Source organism: Bufo bufo, chromosome 11, assembly GCF_905171765.1.
Source record: "Bufo bufo chromosome 11, aBufBuf1.1, whole genome shotgun sequence".
Taxonomy (NCBI): domain Eukaryota; kingdom Metazoa; phylum Chordata; class Amphibia; order Anura; family Bufonidae; genus Bufo; species Bufo bufo.
Genome location: NC_053399.1, coordinates 63730122 through 63755658, shown reverse-complemented (window position 1 = coordinate 63755658; position 25537 = coordinate 63730122). Strand labels below are relative to the sequence as shown.

The 25537-nt window shown below is 42.3% G+C and overlaps 1 protein-coding gene across 4 annotated transcripts in view; it reads left to right on the top strand.

The window, feature by feature from the left end:
- The window catches only part of STRN3 (striatin 3), a 97346-nt gene that overhangs the window by 49018 nt on the left and 22791 nt on the right, over positions 1–25537 (top strand). The window contains exons 8-14 of one of the 4 annotated variants that reach the window (XM_040411178.1): positions 10330–10440; positions 18408–18545; positions 18704–18837; positions 23753–23928; positions 24014–24061; positions 24412–24533; positions 24776–24943. In XM_040411178.1, the coding sequence (XP_040267112.1) occupies positions 10330–10440; positions 18408–18545; positions 18704–18837; positions 23753–23928; positions 24014–24061; positions 24412–24533; positions 24776–24943 (897 nt within the window). The remainder of the gene's footprint in view (positions 1–10329; positions 10441–18407; positions 18546–18703; positions 18838–23752; positions 23929–24013; positions 24062–24411; positions 24534–24775; positions 24944–25537) is intronic. The other 3 variants (XM_040411176.1, XM_040411175.1, XM_040411177.1) reach the window with 3 other exon arrangements.

Genomic DNA, 25537 nt, shown 5'->3' with positions numbered 1-25537 from the left:
CATTCAGACACGTCACCACTGCTGTTTGGTGGGAGTATCAGACCAGTGCCACAGAGAATGGTGCTGGGGAGCATGTGTGTGTGTTATCTGAGGTTTTTAATTATCTCTGAGAAAACCTTTAAAGGTTTATCTTGGAAAAGATAAGGATGACTTATCCTCTGTAGGGTTGTTGCAGGTATTGAAATTTCGGTACCCAATCAATACTTTTGTCCCGGTATCGATACGAAACCGGGATTTCAATTTTTTCGATACTGGGCTGTGCAGTTTAGTATCACAGAACATGAGCGCGCTGCTGTGAGTGCACTCATGTTCCCTCAGTAGCACAGGGGAGAAGGAAGCAGCCTCTCCCTCCCCTGTGCTGCTGCTGCCACCAATGAGAAGAGAGGGGCGGGCGCACTGCACCACCAATGATAGCAGGACTTTTCATGGGTCTGGACTTTAAGTAGCAGGCTACATAGAGCGGTGCCCAGAGATCTCCCTGCACTTACTATTATTCCTGGGCGCCGCTCCGTTCGCCCGCTGTGGCCCCGTTACTGTAATCAGCTTCTCTAGTGGGCGTTCCTTCACGCTGCGCTGCGATTGGACAGCGCTACAGCCAGGAAGAAAGAACGCCCACTAGAGAAGCTGATGTCTCCTGTCCAGTGCTCCGATAGTAATTGGCATATGGAGCAGGAGACGGTAATGGGGCCACAGCGGGCGAACGGAGCGGCTGGGACATCTCTGGGCGCCGCTCTGTGTAGCCTAATACTTAAAGTCTGGACCCATATAAGGTCGCCTTTAACACATAATACAGGAGGCAGGTGCCGGCAGCAGAATCGCATAGCCGGCACCTGCCTCTGACAGGGAGCTGCGATCAGCGGCAGTTAACCCCTCAGGTGCGGCACCTGAGGGGTTAACTGCCGCTGATCTGCTGCCAGTACCCGCCTCCTGTATTAAAGGTTAATTATCATTGGTGGCGCAGTGCGCCCGCCCCCCTCAACCCCCCCAGTATTAAAATCTTTAGTGGCAGTGGCCACAGGGTCCCCTCCTCTCATTGGTTGTGCAGTGGCAGCTTCTGATCGGAGCCCCAGCAGTGTAATCCTGGGGCTCCGATCGGTTACCATAGCAGCCAGGACGCTACTGAAGCCCTGGTTGTCATGGTAACCTTCCTGCTGCTGTGTGTGCTATGCACAGGGCAGCAGGGAGAGTGTGAAGTCCTATTCACACTAATAGAGCTCTATCAGGGTGAATAGGACAAGGGGTTAAAAGATCCCAGGTTCTAGCCCCCTAAGGGGGAAGTAGTTATTAAATAAAAAGTAAAAAAAAACACCAAAATATTAAGTATAAATCACCCCCTTTCCCAATTTTACATTTAAAATATATAAACAATAAATAAATCAACATATCACATATCGCCACGTCCGAAAAGTCTGAACTATTAAAATATAAAAAAAATCACTATGCGTTGAACGCCGGAACAGAAATATGAAAACTGCTCGATTCGCCATTTTTTAAAATGCGGAATACCCATGGCTTTTTTTTTTTTTTTTCTTCGCATGGTATCGAATATCACAATACTTTTTTAAGGTATCGAAATAGAATCAAAAATTTGGTATCGCAACAACTCTAATCCTCAGGATAGGTCATCATTATCACATCAGCTGGGGTCCAAGTCCCGGCACCCCCACAGATAAGCTGGTTCAGGGAGCCTCTGCGCTCACTGGAGCTCGGGTGAGTGATGCCGGCTCTCGGCAGCTTTCCAAGGACAGTGCCATACATTGTATAGTGGCAGTGCTTGGTATTGCAGCTCAGCCCCATTGACTTGAATAGGGCTGAGCTGCAATTAGACCATGTGACCAATGTACAATGATGTCACTGGCCTAGGAAGAGGCTGCGGCACTCAAGGCTTCTTCTAACAGCTGATCGTCGGGTGGTCCCTGGTGTCGCACCCCTGCAGATCTGATACTGATGACCTATCCTGAGGATAAGTCATAAATATCTTTTCCTGGAGAACCCCTTTGTCATAGGCCCTTGATACGGTGGAAGCACCGTTAAAGATAACAATGGTATCTAAATATGATTGAAAAAGAGCTTGTTTCCATTTCCTTACAGAGCTTTTCTTTAGATTCTGATCATACAGCTTCAAGGTTTCGATTTTTAAGGAATCCATAATGATCTTTTAGGATCCATTTTTGCCCTATCAACTTATTATGGGTATATTGAGTAATTGTCATTTATTTATTTTTTGTTTTTACTGGGTTGAATAGTTCATAGGTTATGAAAATCTGACCAAGAGTTAATGCCTTTAAAGAGGACCTGTCACCACAAAATGCAGTGCAATCTGAAAGCACCATGTTATAGAGCAGGTGAAGCTGAGCAGATTCGATATATAGGTTTATTCAAAAAGTTTCAGCAAAACTTTGAAATGTATACATTTATATCTTTGCATCCCTGTGAAGACGAATCGGTAAATGGAGGAGGTGTTATATACCCACAGTGCTATCAATCAATGATAACCCCTTCCTCCTGTTCACAGGAGGAAGAAAAAGCAAAGATACAAATGCATAATTGACAGGTTTTACTTTTCTCACATAACTATAACAATCTGCTCAGCTCCTCCTGCTCTAGAACATGCTGATTTCAGATTGCACTGCATTTTGTGGTGACAGGGCTTTTCAGTTTTATGTGACAGATTTATCAACACTGCCACTTTAAGCTCCGGTCTTGATTTCAACTGCACCGCCGGTGGATGCCCCTAATATATTACAAGGCACACGCCACATCCTATTTTAGATCCGTGTGCCTGAACAGAAATCTTTGACTGCTAAAAGCTGCTCTAGATTTTTGGTGTAAATGAAGATAAGTATTTTGGGGCAGCTAGCCATGCCCTTTTCCATACCTTGCCATGCCCACCTTAGGGAAAGTGGCGAGGGCAAAGTAAAAGCTGAGATGCGACAATTTAAAAAAAAGTTGCAAACACACAGTTTGCGACTTAGGGTACTTTCACACTAGCGTTATTCTTTTCCGGCATAGAGTTTCGTCAAAAGGGCTCTATGCCGGAAAATAACTGATCAGGCATATCCCAATGCATTCTGAATGGATAGAAATCCGTTCAGTTTGCATCAGTATGCCTTCCGTTCAGTCACTGTCAGACGTTTTGGAATGCTGGATCCGGCATTAATTCCGATTGACTTGCATTAGTGCCGGATACGGCATTGCAAAACAACTGAAGGACGGATCCGTCCTCCCGGTCTGCGCATGCGCAGACTGGGAAAACTGTGAAAAAGACTGCCAGACGAATCCGTCCATCCGCATGACAAGCTGAGAGACGGATCCGTTCTTGCAATGCATTTGTAGACTGATCCGGATCCGTCTACAAATGCTGTCAGTTGTCACACTGATCGGCGGATCCGGCAGTCAGCTCAGACGACGGAACTGCCTGCCGGATCACACTAACGCTAGTGTGAAAATAGCCTAAATACCCTTTTTTTGATGCAAGGTGGATGATAAATTCTCCTCCCCCCAAGAGTGTTCTTAAAAAGCTTTAACTGAGTGTATCAAAGGAGCATCTGTCTTCAGTCCAGTGCCTCATTCACACGTCATTGTTTTGGTCAGTGATTTCCATCAGTGATTGTGAGCCAAAACCAGGATTGGAGCCTCTACAGAGATAAGGCCCCTTTCACACGGGCGAGATATCCGCGCGGGTGCAATGCGTGAGGTGAACGCATTACACCCGCACTGAATCCGGACCCATTCATTTCTATGGGGCTGTGCACATGAGCGGTGATTTTCACGCATCACTTGTGCGTTGCGTGAAAATCACAGCATGCTCCTCTTTGTGTGTTTTTCACGTAACGCAGGCCCCATAGAAATGAATGGGGTTGCGTGAAAATCGCAAGCATCCGCAAGCAAGTGCGGATGCGGTGCGATTTTCACGCACGGTTGCTAGGTGATGATCGGGATTGGGGACCCGATCATTATTATTTTCCCTTATAACATGGTTATAAGGGAAAATAATAGCATTCCGAATACAGAATGCATAGTAAAATAGGGTTGGAGGGGTAAAAAACAAACAAACATATTTTTTTTTTAACTCTCCTTAATACACTTGTTTGCGCAGCCAGCATCTCTTCTGTCTTCTTTCTTCAGGACCTGGGTAAAGGACCTGTGGTGACGTCACTGCGCTCATCACATGGTCCATCACCATTGTGATGAATCATGTGAATGACCGTGTGATGGGTGTAGTGACGTCCTCAAAGGTCCTTTTCCTCACAGATGAAGACAGAAGAGATGCCGGCTGCGCGAACAAGTGGATTAAGGTGAGTTAAAATATAATTTATTTATTTTTTAACCCCTCCAGCCCTATTTTACTATGCATTCTGTATTCAGAATGCTATTATTTTCCCTTATAACCATGTTATAAGGGAAAATAATACAATCTACAAAACCTTGAACCCAAACCTGAACTTCTGTGAAGAAGTTCGGGTCTGGGTACCACAGTCGGTTTTTTATCACGCGCGTGCAAAACACATTGCACCCGCGCTATAAAAACTGAACGGAACGCAATCGCAGTCAAGACTCATCTCAGGGACAGGACTCCTCTCAGGTTAATTTACATATGTATCAAATAGTTTTTTTACACAATAAAAGCACACAGAGCTATGGGGACTGGGTATTGTGGATGTGCTAGCAGCCATCTAGCAACCCATGTCCTCAGCTCTATACCCAAAATCCAGGTGACAGGTTCTCTTTAATTCCTGTCGAATACTTAAAGGGTTAACATTTCTAACAAAGTTTTGAATAGTTCATGGGTGGTTTCTATTATGTAAGCTCCTCATAGTGACTTCAGAACTGAATTGGTTCTTCAAGAAAATTTCCAAAATTAACTTTAATTGTAAAAATTGCTTTCATAATTCTAAACCTTCTAAACCCCCAAAAAAAGTAGACATATAGTGATTGTTAATTAATAACCATTTTATAAGGTATCACTATCTGTCTTAACCCTTGGGATACCAGCGCCGTACATGTATGGAACAGAAATCCCAGCACGCCTGCCGATCACAGGGGTCTGGCTGTCACTGATAGCCGGACCCCTGCTGTATGCGCCGGCATCGGTGAAAACACTGATGTCGGCGCATTAACCCTTGTACGACCGCGGTCATACGCACCCCAAAATAGTACCAATCAAACCATCTCATCTCGCAAAAAATGAGATACTACCTAAGACAATCGCCCAAAAAAGTAAAAAAAAAAAAATATGGCTCTCAGAATATGGAGACACTGAAACATGATTTTTTTTTATCTAAAAATGCTGTTGTGTAAAACATAAATAAAAAAAGTATAAATATTCGGTATTGCCGCGTCCATAAGAATCTGCTGTATAAAAATATCACATGGACTAACCCCTCAGATGAACACCGTAAAAAAAAAAAATTGTGTAAGAAAAGCCATTTTTTGTCACCTTACATCACAAAAAGTGCAATAGCAAGCGATCAAAGTCATATGCACCCTAAAATAGTACCAATCAAACCGTCATCTCATCCCGCAAAAAATGAGCCCCTACATAAGACAGTTGCCCCCCTCATTTTTTTTTCAAAATTTTTGGTATTTGGTATTGCGTCCGTAACAACCTGCTCTATAAAAATAGCACATGATGTAACGTGTCAGATGAACATTGTAAATAACAAAATAACAAAAAAAAATGCCAAAACAGCTATATATTTTTTTTCTGTTACCCTGCCTCACAAAAAGTATAATATAGAGCAATCAGAAATCATATGTGCCCTAAAATAGTACCAACAAAACTGCCACCTTATCCCGTTGTTTCCAAAATGGGGTCTTTTTTTGGAGTTTCTTTTCTAGGGGTGCAGCAGGGGGTCTTCAAATGTGACATGGCAGCTTAAAATTATCCCTGTTAAATCTGCTTTCCAAAAACCATATGGCGTTCTTTTCCTTCTGCGCCCTGCCATCTGCCCGTACAGCGGTTTACGACCACATATGGGGTGTTTCTGTAAACTACAGAATCAGGCCAATAAATATTGAGTTTTGTTTGGCTGTTAACCCTTGTTTTGTTAATGGGAAAAAATTGATTAAAATGGAAATCTGCCCAAATTTTTTAATTTCATCTCCATTTTCCATTAATTCTTGTGGAACATCTAAAGGGTTAACAAAGTTTGTAAAATCAGTTTTGAATACCTTGAGGGGTGTAGTTTCTCAAATGGGGTCATTTTTGCGTGGTTTCTATTATGCAAGCCTTACAAAGTGACTTCAGACCTGAACTGGTCCTTTTTAAAAAGTGGGTTTTGTAAATTTTCTGAAAAATTTCAAGATTTGCTTGTAAACTTCTAAGCCTTCTAATGTCCCCCAAAAATAAAATGGCATTCACAAAATGATCCAAACATGAAGTAGACATATGGGGAATGTAAAGTAATAACTATTTTTGGAGTTATTACTATTTATTTTAAAAGAGAAATTGAAATTTGATAATTTTTTATAAATAAAAATGACATTTTTTTGACTTAGTATTACCACTGTCATGAAGTACAATATGTGACGAGATAACAATCTCAGAATGGCCTGAATAAGTAAGTGTTTTAAAGTTTTACCACTTAAAGTGACACATGTCAGATTTGCAAAAACCGTCCTGGGATTTAAGGTGAAAAGTGGCTCGGTAGTGAAGGGGTTAAAAGCAGAGAGTCAAATTTTGAAAATTATAAATTTTTCCAAATTTTCTGTAAATTTTGTATTTCTTTTTATAAGTAAAGGTAAAACATGTCGACTCAAATCTACCATTAATATGACGTACAATGTGTCCCAAAAAAAAAAACTATCTCAAAATTGCTTGGATGATTAGTGTTCCAAAGTTATTAGTGACACACCTCAGATTTTCAAAATTAGGCCTGGTCTGGAAGTGGTTAAAAATAAACTGAAACGAATTCCACTTTAATCTTTTTTTAATCTTTGTATTTACTACTAGTTCAAGAACTAGTAATTTGATGACCTTCTTCATCTTTGTGTGTCCTAAAGAGTCACTGCACTTTAGGAAAACATTTGATATGTGATGGCGACATTTCTAAGGGTTTGAGTGTGCATCAATACTAAGTATTAAAGGTGAAATAGGGCATCCTCTCAATGTGTGCTGAACCCGGAGAGTGCAGGCAACCAGCTAATGTGCATGGGACTAGGGATGAGCGAATCAACTTCCACTTGGGACCAAATTGGAGTTCGGGAAATGGTTTTTTACAGTGCAAATTAATTCATGAAGTTATTACGCGAAGTCTCACGAGACTTTGCGAAGTAATAAAACTTAGGCTCATTGGAGCCAATACATTCTAATACTGTACGGAGCTCCTGCAAATTCGCTCATCCCTACATGGGACCTTACGACTCACAATGGCATTGGTAATTTGTGGAATGCCATATGTTTATTCTCTATCGGATCAGTGATGGCACTGACGTGTCGCTCTTTTACTAAACTGTTCATCTCTAACCTACTAATGAATATCATTTTACTGAACTCTTAAATCCTAGAAATCATGCCTCTGTGACTGACTTTAAATCTGAGCGTCCACTGATTCCCTTGTAGAGTTGCACTATTGAGTGTAGTTACACCCACTTAATAACCCCCAAAAGCGCCAAATCAGGGTGCCGGATAAGAAAGCACTTTCACCTTCTTTGAAGTTAGAAGGTGTAGAACCTGATCAGCTCTAAAAAGGATCCTGCAAGGTCCACTCCATTTCTCCTTCCCTTTTCCAGGTGTAATTGCACACACTAGTGTAATTCTGTTGGGGTATCCCATTGTCCGCTCCTTAGTAGCTTTGTCTTGGTAACAGGCTCTTTGTAAGGCTAGGTTCACACTTGTATTTCTCTTTTGGGCAACTGATGACAATCTGTCTTTTTTTTTTTTTTTCAGTTGACCCAAGTATTTCCTAACCTCCAGTGTTTTTCCCATTATTTTTATAACTTTAAACTTATTTGGATCACATTATTTTTGCATCAGGCGTCCAATCCACTGCACAGTGACCTTAAAAGCGTTCTCCAAGATTTAGTTAAATTTGTCAGGGAACATGGAGCAGTGTAAAATTAAAAGAAAAACCTTACTCACTTTAAAAATGTCCTGCTGGTCCCGCACTGCTGCTCTGAAGCCTGACAACATCAGCCCTGCTGGTCCCGCACTGCTGCTCTGAAGCCTGACAACATCAGCCCTGCTGGTCCCGCACTGCTGCTCTGATGCCTGACAACATCAGCCCTGCTGGTCCCGCACTGCTGCTCTGAAGCCTGACAACATCAGCCCTGCTGGTCCCGCACTTCTGCTCTGAAGCCTGACAACATCAGCCCTGCTGGTCCTGCACTGCTGCTCTGAAGCCTGATAACATCAGCCCTGCTGGTTCTGCACTGCTGCTCTGATGCCTGACAACATCAGCCCTGCTGGTCCCGCACTGCTGCTCTGATGCCTGACAACATCAGCCCCGCTGGTCCCGCACTGCTGCTCTGATGCCTGACAACATCAGCCCTGCTGGTTCCGCACTGCTGCTCTGATGCCTGACAACATCGGTCCTGCATGCCCTACAGTAACTGGAGCAGCAGTAGGGGTGATCCATCCCCTATAATGAGCCCACTAATGGGGGAGCAGCCAATAGAAGGCCATGACTGGAGCGAACCTAGGGAGGCTCATTCCCATCACTGCCTGCTGTTGGCTGCTTGATGTGGGTGCCAGGGAGCGGGGTAAGTATAACCTATATGAGGTGCCTGGGTATTGGATTGGGGGGCTTATTATAGGAGTTGGATAACCCCCTTTAAAGATGAGCAAAGATAACCCCTTTAAAGATTTGTTTTTTTTAACTTTTGCTAAATCTTGGCAAACCCCTTTAATACATACGGTATATCATATTTACAGTGCTGTGAAAAAGTAATCAGTTAATTAATTGGGGGGGCGGGGGGGGAATTATTTTTCACATAGGGCCAGGTCAGTTTGGATAATTTTTTTCCCTATTAATAAATGGTCGTCATTTAAAAACTGCTTTTTATATTTACTTAGGTTATCTTTCTCTGATATTCAAATTTGTTTGATAATCTGAAACATTTAAAGGGGTTAGCCACTTTCTGGTAGTGTCAACCAGTGTGTTTATGAGATGACTATTGTCACGGTAGGTGAGGGAAGGGAAGCAAACCAAATACAACAAAACACCAGGCTGGGCCCCAAAGCTAGGGAACAGGGAAAGGTCACCACCTGACAATCCCTGAGCCTTTCCCTGACTGCTGACAACATGAGCAAATCCTTAGGGTGGAAGTGCTCATGCGCTGGAACCTAAGTCTAGCTGAAACTGAAACAAACCCTCAGCTAGGGAGCTGGAGATAAGGCAACCGGTTCCTAGCGCAAGGTGCATCAACCAGCGTCTTCCTGAGGCCTCGCCAGGACACGCCACGCCACAAAAGGGAAGGAGTAGGACTTGGCTTAAGACGGACGGGGAGCAGGAGATCCACCAAACACCAGCTGAGAACTCCAGAAGCAAATATAAACCGCAAGGGCTATCGTGAGAGGCGGGTATAAATAGCACCACTAAATAGCTAATGAGCAGAACCTGTGGGGAGGTGGGATCCTGCCCAAAACCACAACAAAGAGAAACAGAACAATCTGTCAGATAGACTAACGTGTAGCAAGTCTGTCAGATCTTCTCAGGCCTCTCATGGGGCAGGGTGTGACAACTATATAGCACTTACCAGTATAGCCTTTGTTGAAATTCTGCACCATTATCTATATTTTATAAGGTATACCCTGTTTGCCATATCTTTCATGCTGTCCACACAGAGATCCTGTCCATAAAATGGCTTCTGATGAAGGATCATGTGACCAGGAAAATTGCCTCCATTCTAACACACTGCACCAAACTCCCAGCAGTGTAAGTGCACAGGGCAGGTGCATTGTGTGTGTATGAAGGAGACTGAGTGATGTGTGGTCACATGACCCTCCATCAGCGGCCATCTTATGGACAGGTCATCTGTATGAACAGCACAGAAGATTTGGTTTCCAAGGGACGTTCCTTATTAAATATGGTAAGTGCCGTGTAGGCATCTTACCTACACATTGGTCACAAGTGGTCCGATAGTGGCAAACCCCTTTAAGTGGGACAAATGTTCAAAACAAATCTGTTTCCACAGCACTGTATTATGTAATTTGTCAGCAGAATTGCCCTGATGCTTCTTGTATCACTGTGACTCCTATTTATGAGATCAACCATCAAAACCCTAGTGTGAACTCTGCCTAACAATCCCAAGTATCTCATTGGAAAATACTAACCCATTAATGACCTGTTGACATGTGCTCTCTCTTTTACTAACATCTGCATGCAGACAAGGACGTCCTGTCCCCAACTGCTGAAGTTTGGGATGTAGACCAGTCTCTGATTAATAATCTCAAGGAGCAGTACATGAAGGAGCGCAAGGGGTCAAAGGGGGCTAAGAGTAAGTGGAGATTTTCCATGATCACATACAATTTCTTATGTCTTTTTGCTAGTATCCCTTACATCCTGTCAGAAGTATCAACCCCATTGAACCAGGCACTGCCTGGTAGGGTTGACCCTGCTTATGAAAATGATACTTCTCTAGTGAAAATCGTTTGTGGCATTCCAGACAACAAAGACCTTTAATCTTGATGCAAATGAGGAACGCCACAACCGATTTTCACAAGACTGGTATCGTTTTATTCACCAGCACTAAACTTATCAGGCTGTATGCCTGGTTCAGTGGGGTTGATCCTGCTGACAGGTGCTCTTTAATAATGATCTATAGAAAATCATAATTTCAGAAGAATTATTTTTGTTCGGAGCATGATGAGATTCACTCATATGTAGATTTTAGGTGAGTTTTCACCTGTGATCATTTTTGGAATGTGCCCCAGTAATACACGGCGGATCTCCTCCAGCCTACCTGATGTAGGGGATGTTGTGGGCTGTAGTTTCCACTCTGTGACGTGCATGCTGCATCTCGGGGACAGTGCGGCCTCTCCTGTGCATGTATTTGTAGCTTCAGATACCTTTCTATACGATGTCTGGCCTCATGGCATATGTTTTGCCTGCAGACTGTTGTTTCTACAAAGGGAAATATAAAAGCTAATGTGATAATTAAAAATCCCTTTATTATATCAAATAGGTAAGGGTACAGAAGTGCTCATAATTAAAAACGTAATGCCCTACAGCTCGATACGGAAACAAAACGAGTTTCCGCAAAAAACTTCAATAGGATACCAGAACAATAATAATGACAAAGGAATGGATGAGGGAGAACCTGGATATTTCTGAGCCCAGGGTTGCCCCTGATGGAGGTTCCCTGTCCCTCTTCCTAAATCTATTATATCCCTGTTACAACCCTACATAAGAAAAGATACATAAAGAAATGGATAAACAAAAAAAATATATATATATTATTAAATGCCCCCAACGCGTTTCACCTCCACCTGGAGGTTCATCAGGGGGTGATGTGAAGTAATGATGGGTATAAACTAACAAATATTACCAAAAATACTGAGAAAAAATATATATAGGGATGAAATGAAAATGACAAATGATAGCACTTGATGGAAGGTAATGGATTGTGCAGATGACGAGACCACGCTGTGAAGTAGAACTACTGTAGGGTCAGGCGGCAGACTGCGTAGCCTTGTAGGTCTGCTTAGAACTGTAGGAAGAAAACAGTAGATTACCTGATTTACAGAAGATCGTGTTAATAAGGGCTCTTTTACATCAGCTGCTTCCAGAAATAAAGAACGCTGACGTGCTGGATTCGGCACATAACTGCCGGGAACAGAGCAAAGCAGATCTCATTGACTATAATGGGATTTGTTCGGTTTCTGTTCAGGAGAACTCTTTTGTAGCATAAAAAATCCGCCATGCAGAACTTTTCTCTCTGCTGTTTTTGAAAAACTCTGTGACATGGCCCAACACAGATATGGACATGCCCTAACAGACATGGGGCTGTGACAACTATTTTTATGAAAAGAATATTTGTCTTGTGAGTGTATATGAATAGGACTATTATAATTGGATTCTTCCTGAATTTCTTCCTGTCATTTCTACTAACCTTGTGTATCACTTGGGTCTCCCAGTCTTCAGCGCCCCAGACAAGGCCATTCTATTTAGAGGTTTTTTGTTTTTTTTTACTCTTTGCTTAGGCTAGTTTCAGATGAGCGTGTCCTGTGCGGGAAAAAAATATATAGTTTTCCCCCATCAATCTGCACTCAGTACCCCATAATTAGAAAGTGAAAACAGAATTTTAGACATTTTTGGAAATTTATTAATAAGGAAAAGAAAAATGAAATTCGTTAGGTATTCAGACCCTTAAAGGGGTTGTCCAAGTTATATTTATTGATCAATATCAGATCGGCTGGGCACCCCCACCGATCAGCTGTTTGAAGAGAAGGCGCGCGCCGTGCCAGCGCCGCCTCCTCTTCACTGTTTACCTTCTAGCCGTTGCCTCGGTGAGCAGGTGTAATTACACCCAAGCCGTCCCATTCATTTCAATGGTACGGATCGCTTCTATACACTTGGTCAACCCCTTTAAAGTTTAGCCCATAGTTTTGATCATCTTTGAGATGTTTCTACACCCTGACTGGAGTCCACCTGTGGTAAAATCAGTTGGTTGGATATGGTCTGAAAGAGACAACCCTGTCTATTTTGTTTCTCAGCTGCCAATGCATATCAGAGCAAAAAACAAGTCACAAGGAAGAAAGAAGGGCCTGTGGGGCTCAGAGACAGGATTGTGTGGAGGCACAGATCTGGAGAAGGGTACAAAAAAATTCTGCTGCGCTGAAAGTTCCAAAGAGCACATTGACCTCCATAATTCTTAAATGGAAGAACTTTGGAATAACTAGGACTCTTCCTATAGCTGGTTGCCCCACCAAACCAAGTAATCGGGGAGAAGGGTCATGGTTAAGAGGTGACCAAGAATCTAGTGGTGAATCTGGCTGAGTTCCAAAAATCCTGTGTGTAGATAGGAGAAACTTCTAGAAGGTCTATCATCACTGCAGCACTCCACCAATCTGGGCTTTATGGCAGAGTGACCAGAAAGAAGCTTCTTCTCAATAAAAGACACACGAAAGTCTGCCTAGAGTTAAAAAAAAAAAAAAAAAAACACCTAAAGTAACAGGTATGAAACAAAGATTAAATTTTTTGGCTTCAAGTGTCATGTCTGGAGGAAACCAGGCACTGCTCATCACCTGCCCAATAACCTCCCTACAGTGAAGCATGGTGATGGCAGCATCGTGCTGTGGGTGTGTTTTTCAGTGGCTGGGACAGGAATGCTGGTCAGGGTCGAGGGAAAGCTGAATGTTGCAAAGTACAGAGATATTCTTAAAGGGGTTTTCAAGGATTTTAGTATTGGTGACCTATCCTCACGATAGGTCACCAATATCAGATTGGTGGGGGTCCAACATCCGGCTCCCCCGCCGATCAGGTGTATGAAGAGAAAGCACGTCCCATGCAGTCTCTTCTCTATCTTCCTGCTCACTGTCGATATTGCAGCGGCGAGCAAGAAAAGAGACAGGAGACTGCCTGTGCCTTCTCTGCATACAGCAGATCGGTTGGGGTGTCAGACCCCTGCCGATCAGATATTGATGACCTACCTGGAAAACCCCTTTAACCACCTCCCGTCCACCAGTTGACTATAAACGTCCAGGAAGTGGATCTCTATCTCTGAACGTCCATTCAGAGTTGGCAGCTGCACGCTCGTCGTGCAGCAGCAGAGCGGGTTGCTTTCTGTCAGTGACAACAGGGCAACCCAGAGAGAAGGCAGGGACAGTTCCCAGGTGTCCCTGCTACACAGCGCTCACCGAGCACTGTGTATACACATCAGGAAGCGCTATGCGACCTCCGGGGCCGGGAGAGTGCAGGAGCTGTCTGGTCTTCTACAGACCTCGATCAGCCCTGCACTAAGGCTGTACATTGCTGTATAGTGCTGTACAGCCTCTCTGGGGGGTGTATTTCCCCTGTAACTGGGGCTACTATGTCAGTCCCAGTTACAGGAGAAATCAATAGCGGGGGGGAAGTGAAGTGAAGTTAAATGTCCCCCGGAGGTATAAAATAAAATAAAAATTAAGTGAAAAAAAAAAAAGGTTTCACATGAAAAAATAAAATAAAAAATTCTCCAAGTAAGGAATAAAAAAATGTTAAAAATAGAAAAAATATTATAAAATAGACATATTTGGTATTGTCGTGTCCGTGACAGTCGGCTCTATAAATATATCACATGATCCACCCAGTCCGATAAACACCATAAAAAAAAAATTATAAACTGTAAAAAAAAATGCAATTTTTGTCACCTTGCATCACAAAATGTGCAACACCAAGTGATCAAAAAAGCATATATCCCAAAAAATGGTACCAATAAGTCACCTCATCCTGCAAAAAATGAACTACATAAGAAAATCGCTCAAAAAATAAATAAAAAAACTATAGCTCTCAGAACATGGACACATTAAAACATAATTTTTTTGTTTCAAAAATGCTATTATTGTGTTAAAGGGAAATAAATAAAAAGTATACATATTAGGTATCGCCGCGTCCGTAACAAGCAGCTCTATAAAAATATCACATGACCTAACCCCTCGGGTGAACGCTGTAAAATAAAAAGCGCCAAAAAAGCAATTTTTATTATCACCTAACATTTAATAAAGTGCAACATCAAGCGATCAAAAAGGCGTATGCCCCTTAAAATGGTACCAATCAAACGGTCACCTCATCCCGCAAAAAATGAGACTCTAGCTAAAAAAAAAAAAAAAAAATATGGCTCTATGGAGACACTAAAACATAATTTTTATTTTATTTTTAAAAATGCTATTATTGTGTAAAACTTAAATAAGAAAGTATACATATTGGGTATCGCCACGTCCGTAACTATCGGCTTTATAAAAATGTCAAATGACCTAACCCCTCAGGTGAACGCTGTAAAAATAAATAACTCTGCTAAAACAACCAATTTTTTTGGTCACCTTGCCCCATAAAGTGTTATAATGAATGATCGAAAAAATCATATGTACCCAAAAATGGTACCAATAAAAACGTCAACTGTTCTTGCAAAAAACTAGCTCCTGCACAAGACAATTGGCATAAAAACATATGGCGTTCAGAATATGGAGACACAAAAACATAATTTTTTTTTAAAAAATACTTTATGTAAAACTGAAACAAAGTAAACATATTTGATATAATTGCGTCCGTAACAACCTGCTCTATAAAAATAGCACATGATCTACCCTGTCAGATGAATATTGTAAAAAATAAAAACGGTGCCAAAACAGCCATTTTTTGGTTACCTTGCCTCACAAAAAACGTAATATAGAGCAGTTAAAAATCATATGTTCCCCTAAAATAGTGCCAATAAAACTGGCACCTTATCCCCTAGTTTCTAAAATGGGGTCACTTTTTGGGAGTTTCTACTGTGAGGGTGCATCAGGAGGGCTTCAAATGGGACATAGCATCTAAAAACCAGTTCAGCAAAATCTGCCTTCCAAAAACCATACGGCGTTCCTTTCCTTCTGCGCCCTGCCGTGTGCCCTTACATCTGTTTACGACCACGTGGGATGTTTCTGTAAACCGCAGAATCAGGGTAATAAATATTGAGTTTTTTGTTTGGCTGTTAACCCTGTATATGTTACAGAAAAAAAATGGATTAAAATGGAAAATCTGCCAAAAAAGTGAAATTTTAAAATGTTATCTCCATTTTCCTTTAATTCTTGTGGAACACCTAAAGGGTTAACAAAGTTTGTAAAATCAGTTTTGAGTAACTTGAGGGGTGTAGTTTCTACAATGGGGTCATTTATGGGGGATTTCCACTATGTAGGCCCCACAAAGTGACTTCAGACCTGAACTGGTCCTTTTAAAAAGTGGGTTTTGGCAATTTTCTTAAAAATTAAGAATTGCTTCTAAAATTCTAAGGCTTCTAATGTCCTAAAAAAATATTACATTTACAAAATGATGCCAACATAAAGTAGACATATGGGGAATGTTAAGTAATACATATTTTGATGAATCACTTTCTGTTTTAAAAGCCGAGAAATTTGGGGTAAATTTGGGATTTTTTAATAAATAAAGGTGAAATATATTGACTAAAATTTATGACTGTCATGAAGTACAATCTGTGAATGGCGTGGATAAGTAAAAGCGTTCCAAAGCTATTACCACATAAAGTGACACATGTCAGATTTGCAAAATTAGGCCTGGTCAGGAAGGGGGCAAATGGCCTTGATGTGAAGTGGTTAATGAAAACCTTTAGCCCAGTTTGTGACCCTGAGCGTACAGCTGAGAAAACACAGGAGCAGCTTAGGGACAAACATCTTTTTTGGACATGGCCCCGACTTAAACCCAACCGAACATGGAGACCTGAAATGTAGTGTCCACAGGCAGGCCCCATACTACCTGAGAGATCTTGAGAGGGTCTGCAAACCTTGTGGCATTACACCCAGGAAGACTGGAGGCTGTAATCACTGCCAGAGGTGCATTAAAGGGGTATTCTGGTTACCATAAATATAACTTGTGTTTTACCTAATATCATGTACATTTCACATATTTACTGTTCAGTAGTTATAAAAATAGTTGTCTTCCGCTGCTACCCACTGTTTCCTCATGAAATACCATGGCAACGACCTGTAGTTCTGAGCCTTTGTTAGGTCGAGCATGCTCAGTGTGTTGCTATCAATCCTCTAGCTAAGGCTACTTTCACACTTGCGGCAGAGGATTCTGTCGCCGGAACTGCCTGCCGGATCCAGAAATCCGGACGCAAACTGATGGCATTTGTTAGATGGATCAGTCTGACAAATGCATTCAAATACCGGATCAGTCTCTCCAGTGTCATCTGGAAAAACGGATCTGGTATAAATTTTTTTGCATTTTTAAAGGTCTGCACATGGGCAGACCGGAAAGCTGGATCCGTTTTACCGGAACACTTAATGCCGGATCCGACACTAATACACTTCAATGTAAATTAATGCCGGATCCTGCCTTCCGGCAAGTGTTGAGTATTTTTGGCCGGAGAGAAAACTGCAGCATGCTGCGGTATTTTCTCCGGCCAAAAAACGTAAGAGGGACTGAACTGATGCATCCTGAACAGATTGCTCTCCATTCAGAATGCATTAGGATAAAACTTTTTTTTTAAAGTTTTTTTTCCGGTATTGAGCCCCTAGGACGGAACTCAGTACCGGAAAACTTTAACGCTAGTGTGAAAGGAGCCTAAATGTCTTGTGAAACAAAGGGCGTGTCAGTGTGCTGGTGATTACTGAGTAGAGGGGGCGTGACCGGACTGTGTATCAGGCAGCCAATCAGTAAACATCAACACTCACAGCAAGAAAGCTAGGGATTGTGGGGATTGTAGTTTTGTGCGGGCACATCAGGCGCCCTGATGCTGTGTGTTGCAGGCTCACACAGGAGCTAGACAAATGGACTGCAAGGTAACTTGAACCTCTGGATATATGTGTAGGGTCTGGGTGGTTACAGCTTGCAGCCTTGATGCAGTTTTTCAAAAATGAAGTTACTTTACTGGAATACCCCTTTAAGTCAAGGGTCTGAATACTTATGCCAGTGCAATATTTCCAATTAATTTTCCTTTTCAATAAATGATAAAAGATTTAGAACATTCTGTTTTCACTTTGTCATTATGGGGTATTGAGTGCAATGGGTTTGTTTTTTATGTCAGCACACAACATAGCAATGTGAGAAGTGGAAGGGTCTGGAGACTTTCTGCATGCGCTGTGTGTTTGTATTACTTATGTAAGCACTTTTAAGGCTGTATTACACTTGCCGATATCTCGGCCGATAATCACTAACGAGCGTCCTCAGGAACGCTCGTTTGCGATCATCTTGCAGTGTAATACTACCGCCAATTGCAAGAGCAAATGCATCGGGCAGTTCTGATTTTTAAGCATGTTTAAAATTCGTGCTACCTTCCGGTAATAGTATGGGGATGAGCGATGGCGCAGTGATCGCTTCTGCCCACGCTGCATGTAATAGCAGCACTCTCCTCTGCTAGCGAGCATGCGATTGCCTACAGGAGACACTGCTGCCTGTCTAATACAGGCTTTATTTCTTATTTCAGCTAGCTTCATTTGGTAAATCTTTAGCCACATCAGTTGACAACTATATGTACTGTTGCTGGCAGTAATGTTTGTTCACTGGCTACCTACCTTCTGATACTGGCACCTTTCACACCTCGGGGATTGTGAGCCAACACCAGAGATGGGGTATAATGGAAAGATTTGTATCGGTTCTGTTTTTGTCCTGCACCTCGCGGTCATATTCACTGACTGTGTGAAAGTAGCCTAAAGGTACTGCTGGGATTCCCAATGTCTTATTGCTAAACCTCCACTTTTGGATGCATAAAGGACTCGTTAGGGTATAGAAGTAGGGAAGACCTTTTCAACAAGAACCACTGTGATTACTTTTCAGGGGTAAACCGGACGAAATTGCACGATATGATTGCGGACCTGGGTGATGAGGAACTGTCCCGCATCCCTCCAGGCCTCCTGAGTCCGTCCCGTTCACCAACCAGAATAACAGATCATGAAGGTGGGAGGGCAGAGGAAGGTACGAATCCCTCGGGGAGAGAACTCTGTACAGTAGATGCAGTGGAGTGCTGTGTTCTTTCACTTGTCGTGATGCGGAAGGTCTTGGAAACAGTTTGAAAGTTTTGGAAATAGACTTATATATTGCCTATTGAACTAAAAATACCTTTTTCTTTATAGCCGAGCCCATAACGTTTCCATCTGGAGGTGGGAAGACATTCATCATGGGATCAGAAGATGTCCTTGAGAGTGTTCTGGGACTTGGGGACCTAGCTGACCTTACTGTGACTAATGATTCAGACTACAGTTATGATGTAAGTGTCAAGTTTACACCAATAGTCTTCTATATCGCCATTTTCTGTATACAGCTCCATTGCAGGTCTGTGTCTCCAAAAATAAACTTGTGTGGTAATCGGATATCCTGCCGTCATACTCCGTTCTCTGTCCACACAGTGGCATGGACCCAGGAGTCTTCTTCTGAACCTTGTGCTATTGCGGCACTGTCATCCCAGCTGTCGGAGGTCATAGAACCTGGACCCCTCTGATAATGGCTATTCTTTTAGGTTTACTGACATGTTCCGTGGTAAACATCTGTATCTGGTACTGAAACGCCTTCAGACTGATACTTCTAAGTGTTCATTCTAAAGGGGATTGGTTAGATAGCCCCGTGTAATGCAGCAACCTGCCTCTAAAATAACAAAGGATAAGCAGCACTACAGACTCCAGCAATGGGAAAAAGTATCTACCATTAATAGGAGAGATGTGCTCGCGGGTAGAGATCCTGGCTGGGGGTCCCGACATGTACCAATAATACGTAAAAAGCAGCAGCATAGTGTCTGGAGGAGTGCTGCGGATTTTTACGTATTATTGCTTCTGTCTCAAGACACTTGCAGTGTGAACCGAACGAACTGACATATTTAGAGTGCACATCTGGAATGCTGCATCTCTGCTGTATTGGCAGTAAGTGTCCTTGGTTTAGAGGTTCTGTTTAACCAGTTGCCACATAAAGCCATGCAGACTTGTCATGCCGTTTGTGCCAGCACCGCTAGAGAAGTGGTCAGTGATTCCCATCAATCATTGTGGGCCTCCACAGACGTAAGGTATAAGGGAAAGGGCTGCTCCTGTTCTGTGGTTAGAGCCACGCCTGGATATGGCTCAAAATTACTGATGGAAATCACTGACCAAACACTGAAGTGTGAATGAGGCCTAATACAGATCAGCAGCCCCTTCTAATCTCCAATAATGAGCCGCCTGTTTTGGGAATAATTTTTTTTTTTTTGTAGCCATGAGGACCTGTTTTTGTGGAAAAAGTTGTAGATTTTGGGGTACACAAAGTACAGGTTAGTTTCTATTAACTCTTTCTGACAGGAGGATGGGGGGAAAACAGCAATACTGCCACTGAGTTTTTACATTATAATTTCGGTGACGTTTATTTTATGATAACTTTATACTCTGGATCAGTATATTAGTGATACAAAATACAGTTGTTTTTTTTATGTTTTACTACATTTGCACGATAAAACCCTCTTAAAAAAATTTAAATTAAAAAAAAAAAGCTTGAGAAAGGCTTCATGTTGCGTCACCAATAAACCACTATTTTCCACATTATCCTGGAGTGCTGCTCTATTTTTTGGACTAATATATATATATAATGTTGAAAAAAGACGGCAGCACTCCAAATTGTGATGAAAAAAAAAGGATGGTTTATTAACCCATCTGACAGCAACGTTTCAGCTCTCTCAATGAAGACTTTGTCCAGCTGAATAACATCTGCCCAGTGTCATGCATAAATAGTCCAAGCAATTTACATAAAGAACATCCATAATTAAGGGTATGGGAACCACATCAAAGATGGCCGCTCACTCAACTGTGTTCAGGGCGCATGCTCATGCCAATACCGGCACGCCCATTGTCCTCCGTACGAGCAATATAAAGATATATAGATGAACAAAAATGAACTTGGTAACTTTGGAGTGCTGCTGTCTTTTTTCAACATATGTATATGTGTATATGGGACCTTGGTCACAGGTCCTTGTAAGGATTTGCACCCGTTTTTTAATGTGTGCTGCTTTTTTTTCCATATATATAATTTTTATTTTTATTTATTTTTTGCATCGCCATGTCCAAAGACCCCTAACTTTTCTTCTGTGGAACTGTGTGAAGACTTGGTTTTTTTTTGGGGACCACATGTAGTTTGCATTTAGGGTACATAATGCTTTTTGATCACTTTTTTAATGTGTGTTTTTTTTTTTTGTGGCGAATAAGCAAAAAAACCTATTCTGGCTTTTTTTTTTTTCATTGGTAAGCATTTCTTTCCAATAGAAAAAGGTAGATTTCTTTATTTTCATTTAACTTTTTTTTTTAACCATTTACTAGTTCCATAAGGGGACTTTAATAGGACAGGTGACCTTTTTAAAATGCTTATGCAGTAGAATATGTATTATACTGTTAATGCGATTCTGACGTGGTGCCTGATGGGAATACACTGCAGGCAGACCTGGAGCCTTCATTAGGTCCCCGGCTGCCATGTTAAGATTTTGCCAACCAGTAATGTCTTTCATGGGGTTGCTGATGCCTGACAAAGCTCCCTCCCTCCATACTGCATAGATGTCGCATTCCCTAATAATTGCTGCATCAAAGGAGTTAAAAGGTCTGATTCTGTGCATCTGCCTATCTGGACTGTTAGAGCAGAAGCCTGGATCTCTTGAGCTGAGCCCCCACTGTCCAGAGCACGGCAGACCTGTGCAGTGCTTAGACTCGGCCACTGTGAAAAGGCGACTGCTTTTCCTAAGGTTGGTTATTGATCGCTTTAAAACCACCCTTATAATCTTTCTTAAAAGGGGTTCTCTGGGAATTAAGAAAATGTAAATACCTAAATATTACTTTATTATAAATATATTCCCAAATACCTTTCATTAGCTATTTTGGTTAATTTTGTTTAGGGAGCAATCATTAGGAGAAACAAAATGGCTGCCGTTCTATGAGCACACACAGAACCTGTCCTAATCACACAGCAGGACAAGTTACTTCACAACACTCTCCTCTCTGCTCTGCTTGTCAGGGATTATCATCCTGAATTCAGCTGATAAGATCTGAATCTCTGAAGGAAAAGGAGCTCATTAGGAGACATGAAGAACAGAGAGGATGGGCAGGACAGACTGTGGTAATGGAGACTGCATGCAAGTGCTGCTGCTCATTACTCACCTCTCCACCATCCTCTCCTCATGAACTCCATTCCTACAGGGATTCAGCTGAAGATCATATTAAACTGTATTCAGGGTCCTAATCCCTGACAAGTAGAGCAGAGAGGAGGATGAGGCAGCTCTTTAGCTCATTGATGTGAAGTAAATTGTCCTGCTGTGTGATTAGGACAGGTTTTTGGTGTACTAATAGGACAGCGACCATTTTGTTTCCCCTGATTGCTCCCCAGACAAAACGAGGGATTATAACTAATGAAAGGTATTTGGGAATATATTTATAATAATGTATTATTTAAGTATTTTCATTTTCTTAATTCCCGGAGAACCCCTTTAAGAACTGCAGTGGAATAGCTTTTTATTCTTCATGTCAACCTAAATAAAAATGAATGTAACTTAAAGGGGTTATCACATGATTAATGTAAAAATGAAAATCAGACATCATAATGTACATGACAATCTCTAACAAAGCTAGAACCAGCCCTGTACCTCATATGGATTCAGAGATCTCCCCATTCATTGCTTTTGAAATAGGAGAGAAAAAGAGAGAGAGGACAGCGCCTCGTGTGGTACTGCTGGCAATATTGATGTATATGCGTAAAAAATTTGCTTACCAGAGGTTGTTGTGAGATGGTCACAACAGCTGTATAGGCTCTTGCTGGTGTATATCCCGAACAGCGACCGGGTGCTTGGCTGCGCCCAAAAACGTACGGGTGCTGGAGTAGAAGTAAAACTTGTACTGGATAAAAAAAGATGAACCTCTTCTGCGGGCGCTGCCAAGGATACCATATAGATGAAGCGTGTAGTTAAAATGGCTTTAATATGTCTACGCGTTTCAGGGGTAAATTACCCCCTTCATCAGGACAGTAAAACAGTGGGTTTTACTGTCCTGATGAAGGGGGTAATTCACCCCTGAAATGCTTAGACATATTAAAGCCATTTTAAATACACGCTTCATCTATATGGTATCCTTGGCAGCGCCCGCAGAAGAGGTTCATCTGTTTTTATCAGATACAAGTTTTACATTCATTGCTTTGCTAAATTTTTATCAAGCCGGCAGCTCAGGGGGCTTTTCTGCCGGCAGCTCAGGGGGCTTTTCTGCTGGCAGCTCGGGGGGGCGTGTCTTTTCTGCTGGCAGCTCGGGGGGGCGTGTCTTTTCTGCTGGCAGCTCGGGGGGGCGTGTCTTTTCTGCTGGCAGCTCGGGGGGGCGTGTCTTTTCTGCTGGCAGCTCGGGGGGGCGTGTCTTTTCTGCTGGCAGCTCGGGGGGCGTGTCTTTTCTGCTGGCAGCTCGGGGGGCGTGTCTTTTCTGCTGGCAGCTCGGGGGGCGTGTCTTTTCTGCTGGCAGCTCGGGGGGGCGTGTCTTTTCTGCTGGCAGCTCGGGGGCGTGTCTTTTCTGCTGGCAGCTCGGGGGGCGTGTCTATTCTGCTGGCAGCTCAGGGGAGCGTGTCTTTTCTGCTGGCAGCTCGGGGGGCGTGTCTATTCTGCTGGCAGCTCGGGGGGCGTGTCTAGTCCGCTGGCAGCTCGGGGGGCGTGTCTTTTCTGCTGGCAGCTCGGGGGGCGTGTCTATTCTGCTGGCAGCTCGGGGGGCGTGTCTATTCTGCTGGCAGCTCGGGGGGCGTGTCTAGTCCGCTGGCAGCTCGGGGGGCGTGTCTATTCTGCTGGCAGCTCTCTTTTTTTTTCTTATTGAGTAGCTCAATGGCTTTACAAAATTTTTAATTACATGCAATTACAAAAGTGTTCAGATCCAGGTCCTGGTTTTTCATGGGACAACCCCTTAAAAGCTAATGTGCATATACTATACATTACCCATCCTGCAGAAAAAGCGGCAAAGCCGTCTACAGCTACAACGAAAATTTTTAAAAGTTTTGACTCAAAAGGAGTTAGATGATTATTTACATCAAATCAACACAGATGAAGGAAATGGTACCATTTTGTTGGTACGTTCAGTTCTAGCTTTTCCAATGTTTGCACAATATTTATAAATGTCTAGAAATATTGCTTTGATGTCTAATATTATTTTTCCATTTTAAAGATGCCGTCCAATAAGGATGCATTTAGGAAGACTTGGAACCACAAATATACCCTACGAAGTCACTTTGATGGTGTAAGAGCACTAGCATTTCACCCAGTTGAGCCTGTCCTGGTGACCGCATCTGAAGATCACACCCTAAAATTATGGAACTTGCAAAAAACAGTCCCTGCCAAAAAGTGAGTGTCTGCCACATTTAATCCTTCTAAAGTTCTATTCGCCAAATACCAGCTCTAAATAAGTGACATACTTTTCTGTCTTTAGGAGTGCTTCATTCGATGTGGAACCAATCTATACATTCAGAGCTCACATGTAAGTTTTTTTATTTATTTTATTTTATGTAAAAGGTTCTTAAAAATAGAAAACCCTTTTCTTATATCTTCACATAATAGATTTGGAGTCGTCTTCACGAACGTCTAAACCAGGGATGCTCAACCTGCGGCCCTCCAGCTGTTGCAAAACTAGAACTCCCATTATTCCCGGACAGCCTACAGCTTTCAGCCTACAGAAGGGAATGGTGGGAGTTGTAGTTTTACAACAGCTGGAGGGCTGCAGGTTGAGCATCCCTGGTCTAAACATTACTTGCTAAGTTTTGAGCCTTATGGATCTGTGTCTAGTGGATTTGTTTTTGTATACTTCAGTATAGATTACTTTCTTTCTAGGGGTCCTGTCCTTTCCCTGGTGGTCAGCTCTAGTGGAGAACATTGCTTCAGTGGAGGAATAGATTCTACAATACAGTGGTGGAAGATGCTAAGCTCAAATGTGGATCCGTATGATACGTATGGTATGTTGAAACATCTACTGGTTTGCCTACCTTTTAACTGATGGGCAATGTGGTGGCACCGTATGGTTCTCATCCAACCATTGCAACATCAGCTTGGAATCTGTGTATTGTCTGTTTTTTGTCATCCAGGAACTTGGTTTAGTTGTTGCTAATGTACATTTCACTATGTGTTAGATATTCAGTTTCTCTGCCTTTGGATTGTACATACATTGCCTTTACATTCACCACTGTCTGTTCCACAGATCCTAGTGTCCTTTCTGGCACGTTGCTTGGGCACACAGATGCTGTATGGGGCCTGGCTCACAGTGGTGTTAAAGACAGACTGCTTTCTTGCTCAGCTGATGGAACGGTTCGATTATGGAATCCACCAGAAGGTGTGCCATGTATTGGCACATACAATGGAAACAAAGGTGAGAAATTGTTGACCGTTTTCCCCTTTTATAAAACTTTATTACCCATGTTTAATTATTTTTCATTTAAAAATAAGAATGTTTTTTCTTTCTCTCATCTTGATTTATTGAAGGTGGTTGGGTAGAGAGTTTTTGCTATTTTAATATTTTTAGTATTTTCTTTTCTTTGTTAAAATTATTTAAAGCAAAATTCTACCACCTCCACTTTTGGACAGCCTGGTCCCGTTCCTCATTGATTTAGCGGGTGGCACTAAACCCTTCCTGCATGTAACCAAGTGGTATTACTGTGCTTCTTTTACTGGTGTTTGAGCTCCTAACAGTAGTAAAAATAATAGCATTTTTGGGCTTACATATAAAATCCTTTTCGCGTTGACTTCTTTTGAGGACACAGAAGACCATGGGTATAGCTGCTGCCACTAGGAGGCAATCACAAAGCTGAAAAAAAGAAAAGTATTAGCTAATTCTTACAGCTATACCCCTTCTGCAGACACTGAGCTAATCAGTTTGTACGAAAGCAGTAGGAGCAGCCGTAAAGGGTAACTGTCATGTTTTCATCAAAAAATCAATTTCAGCATATGTTACTGCTGCAGCAGC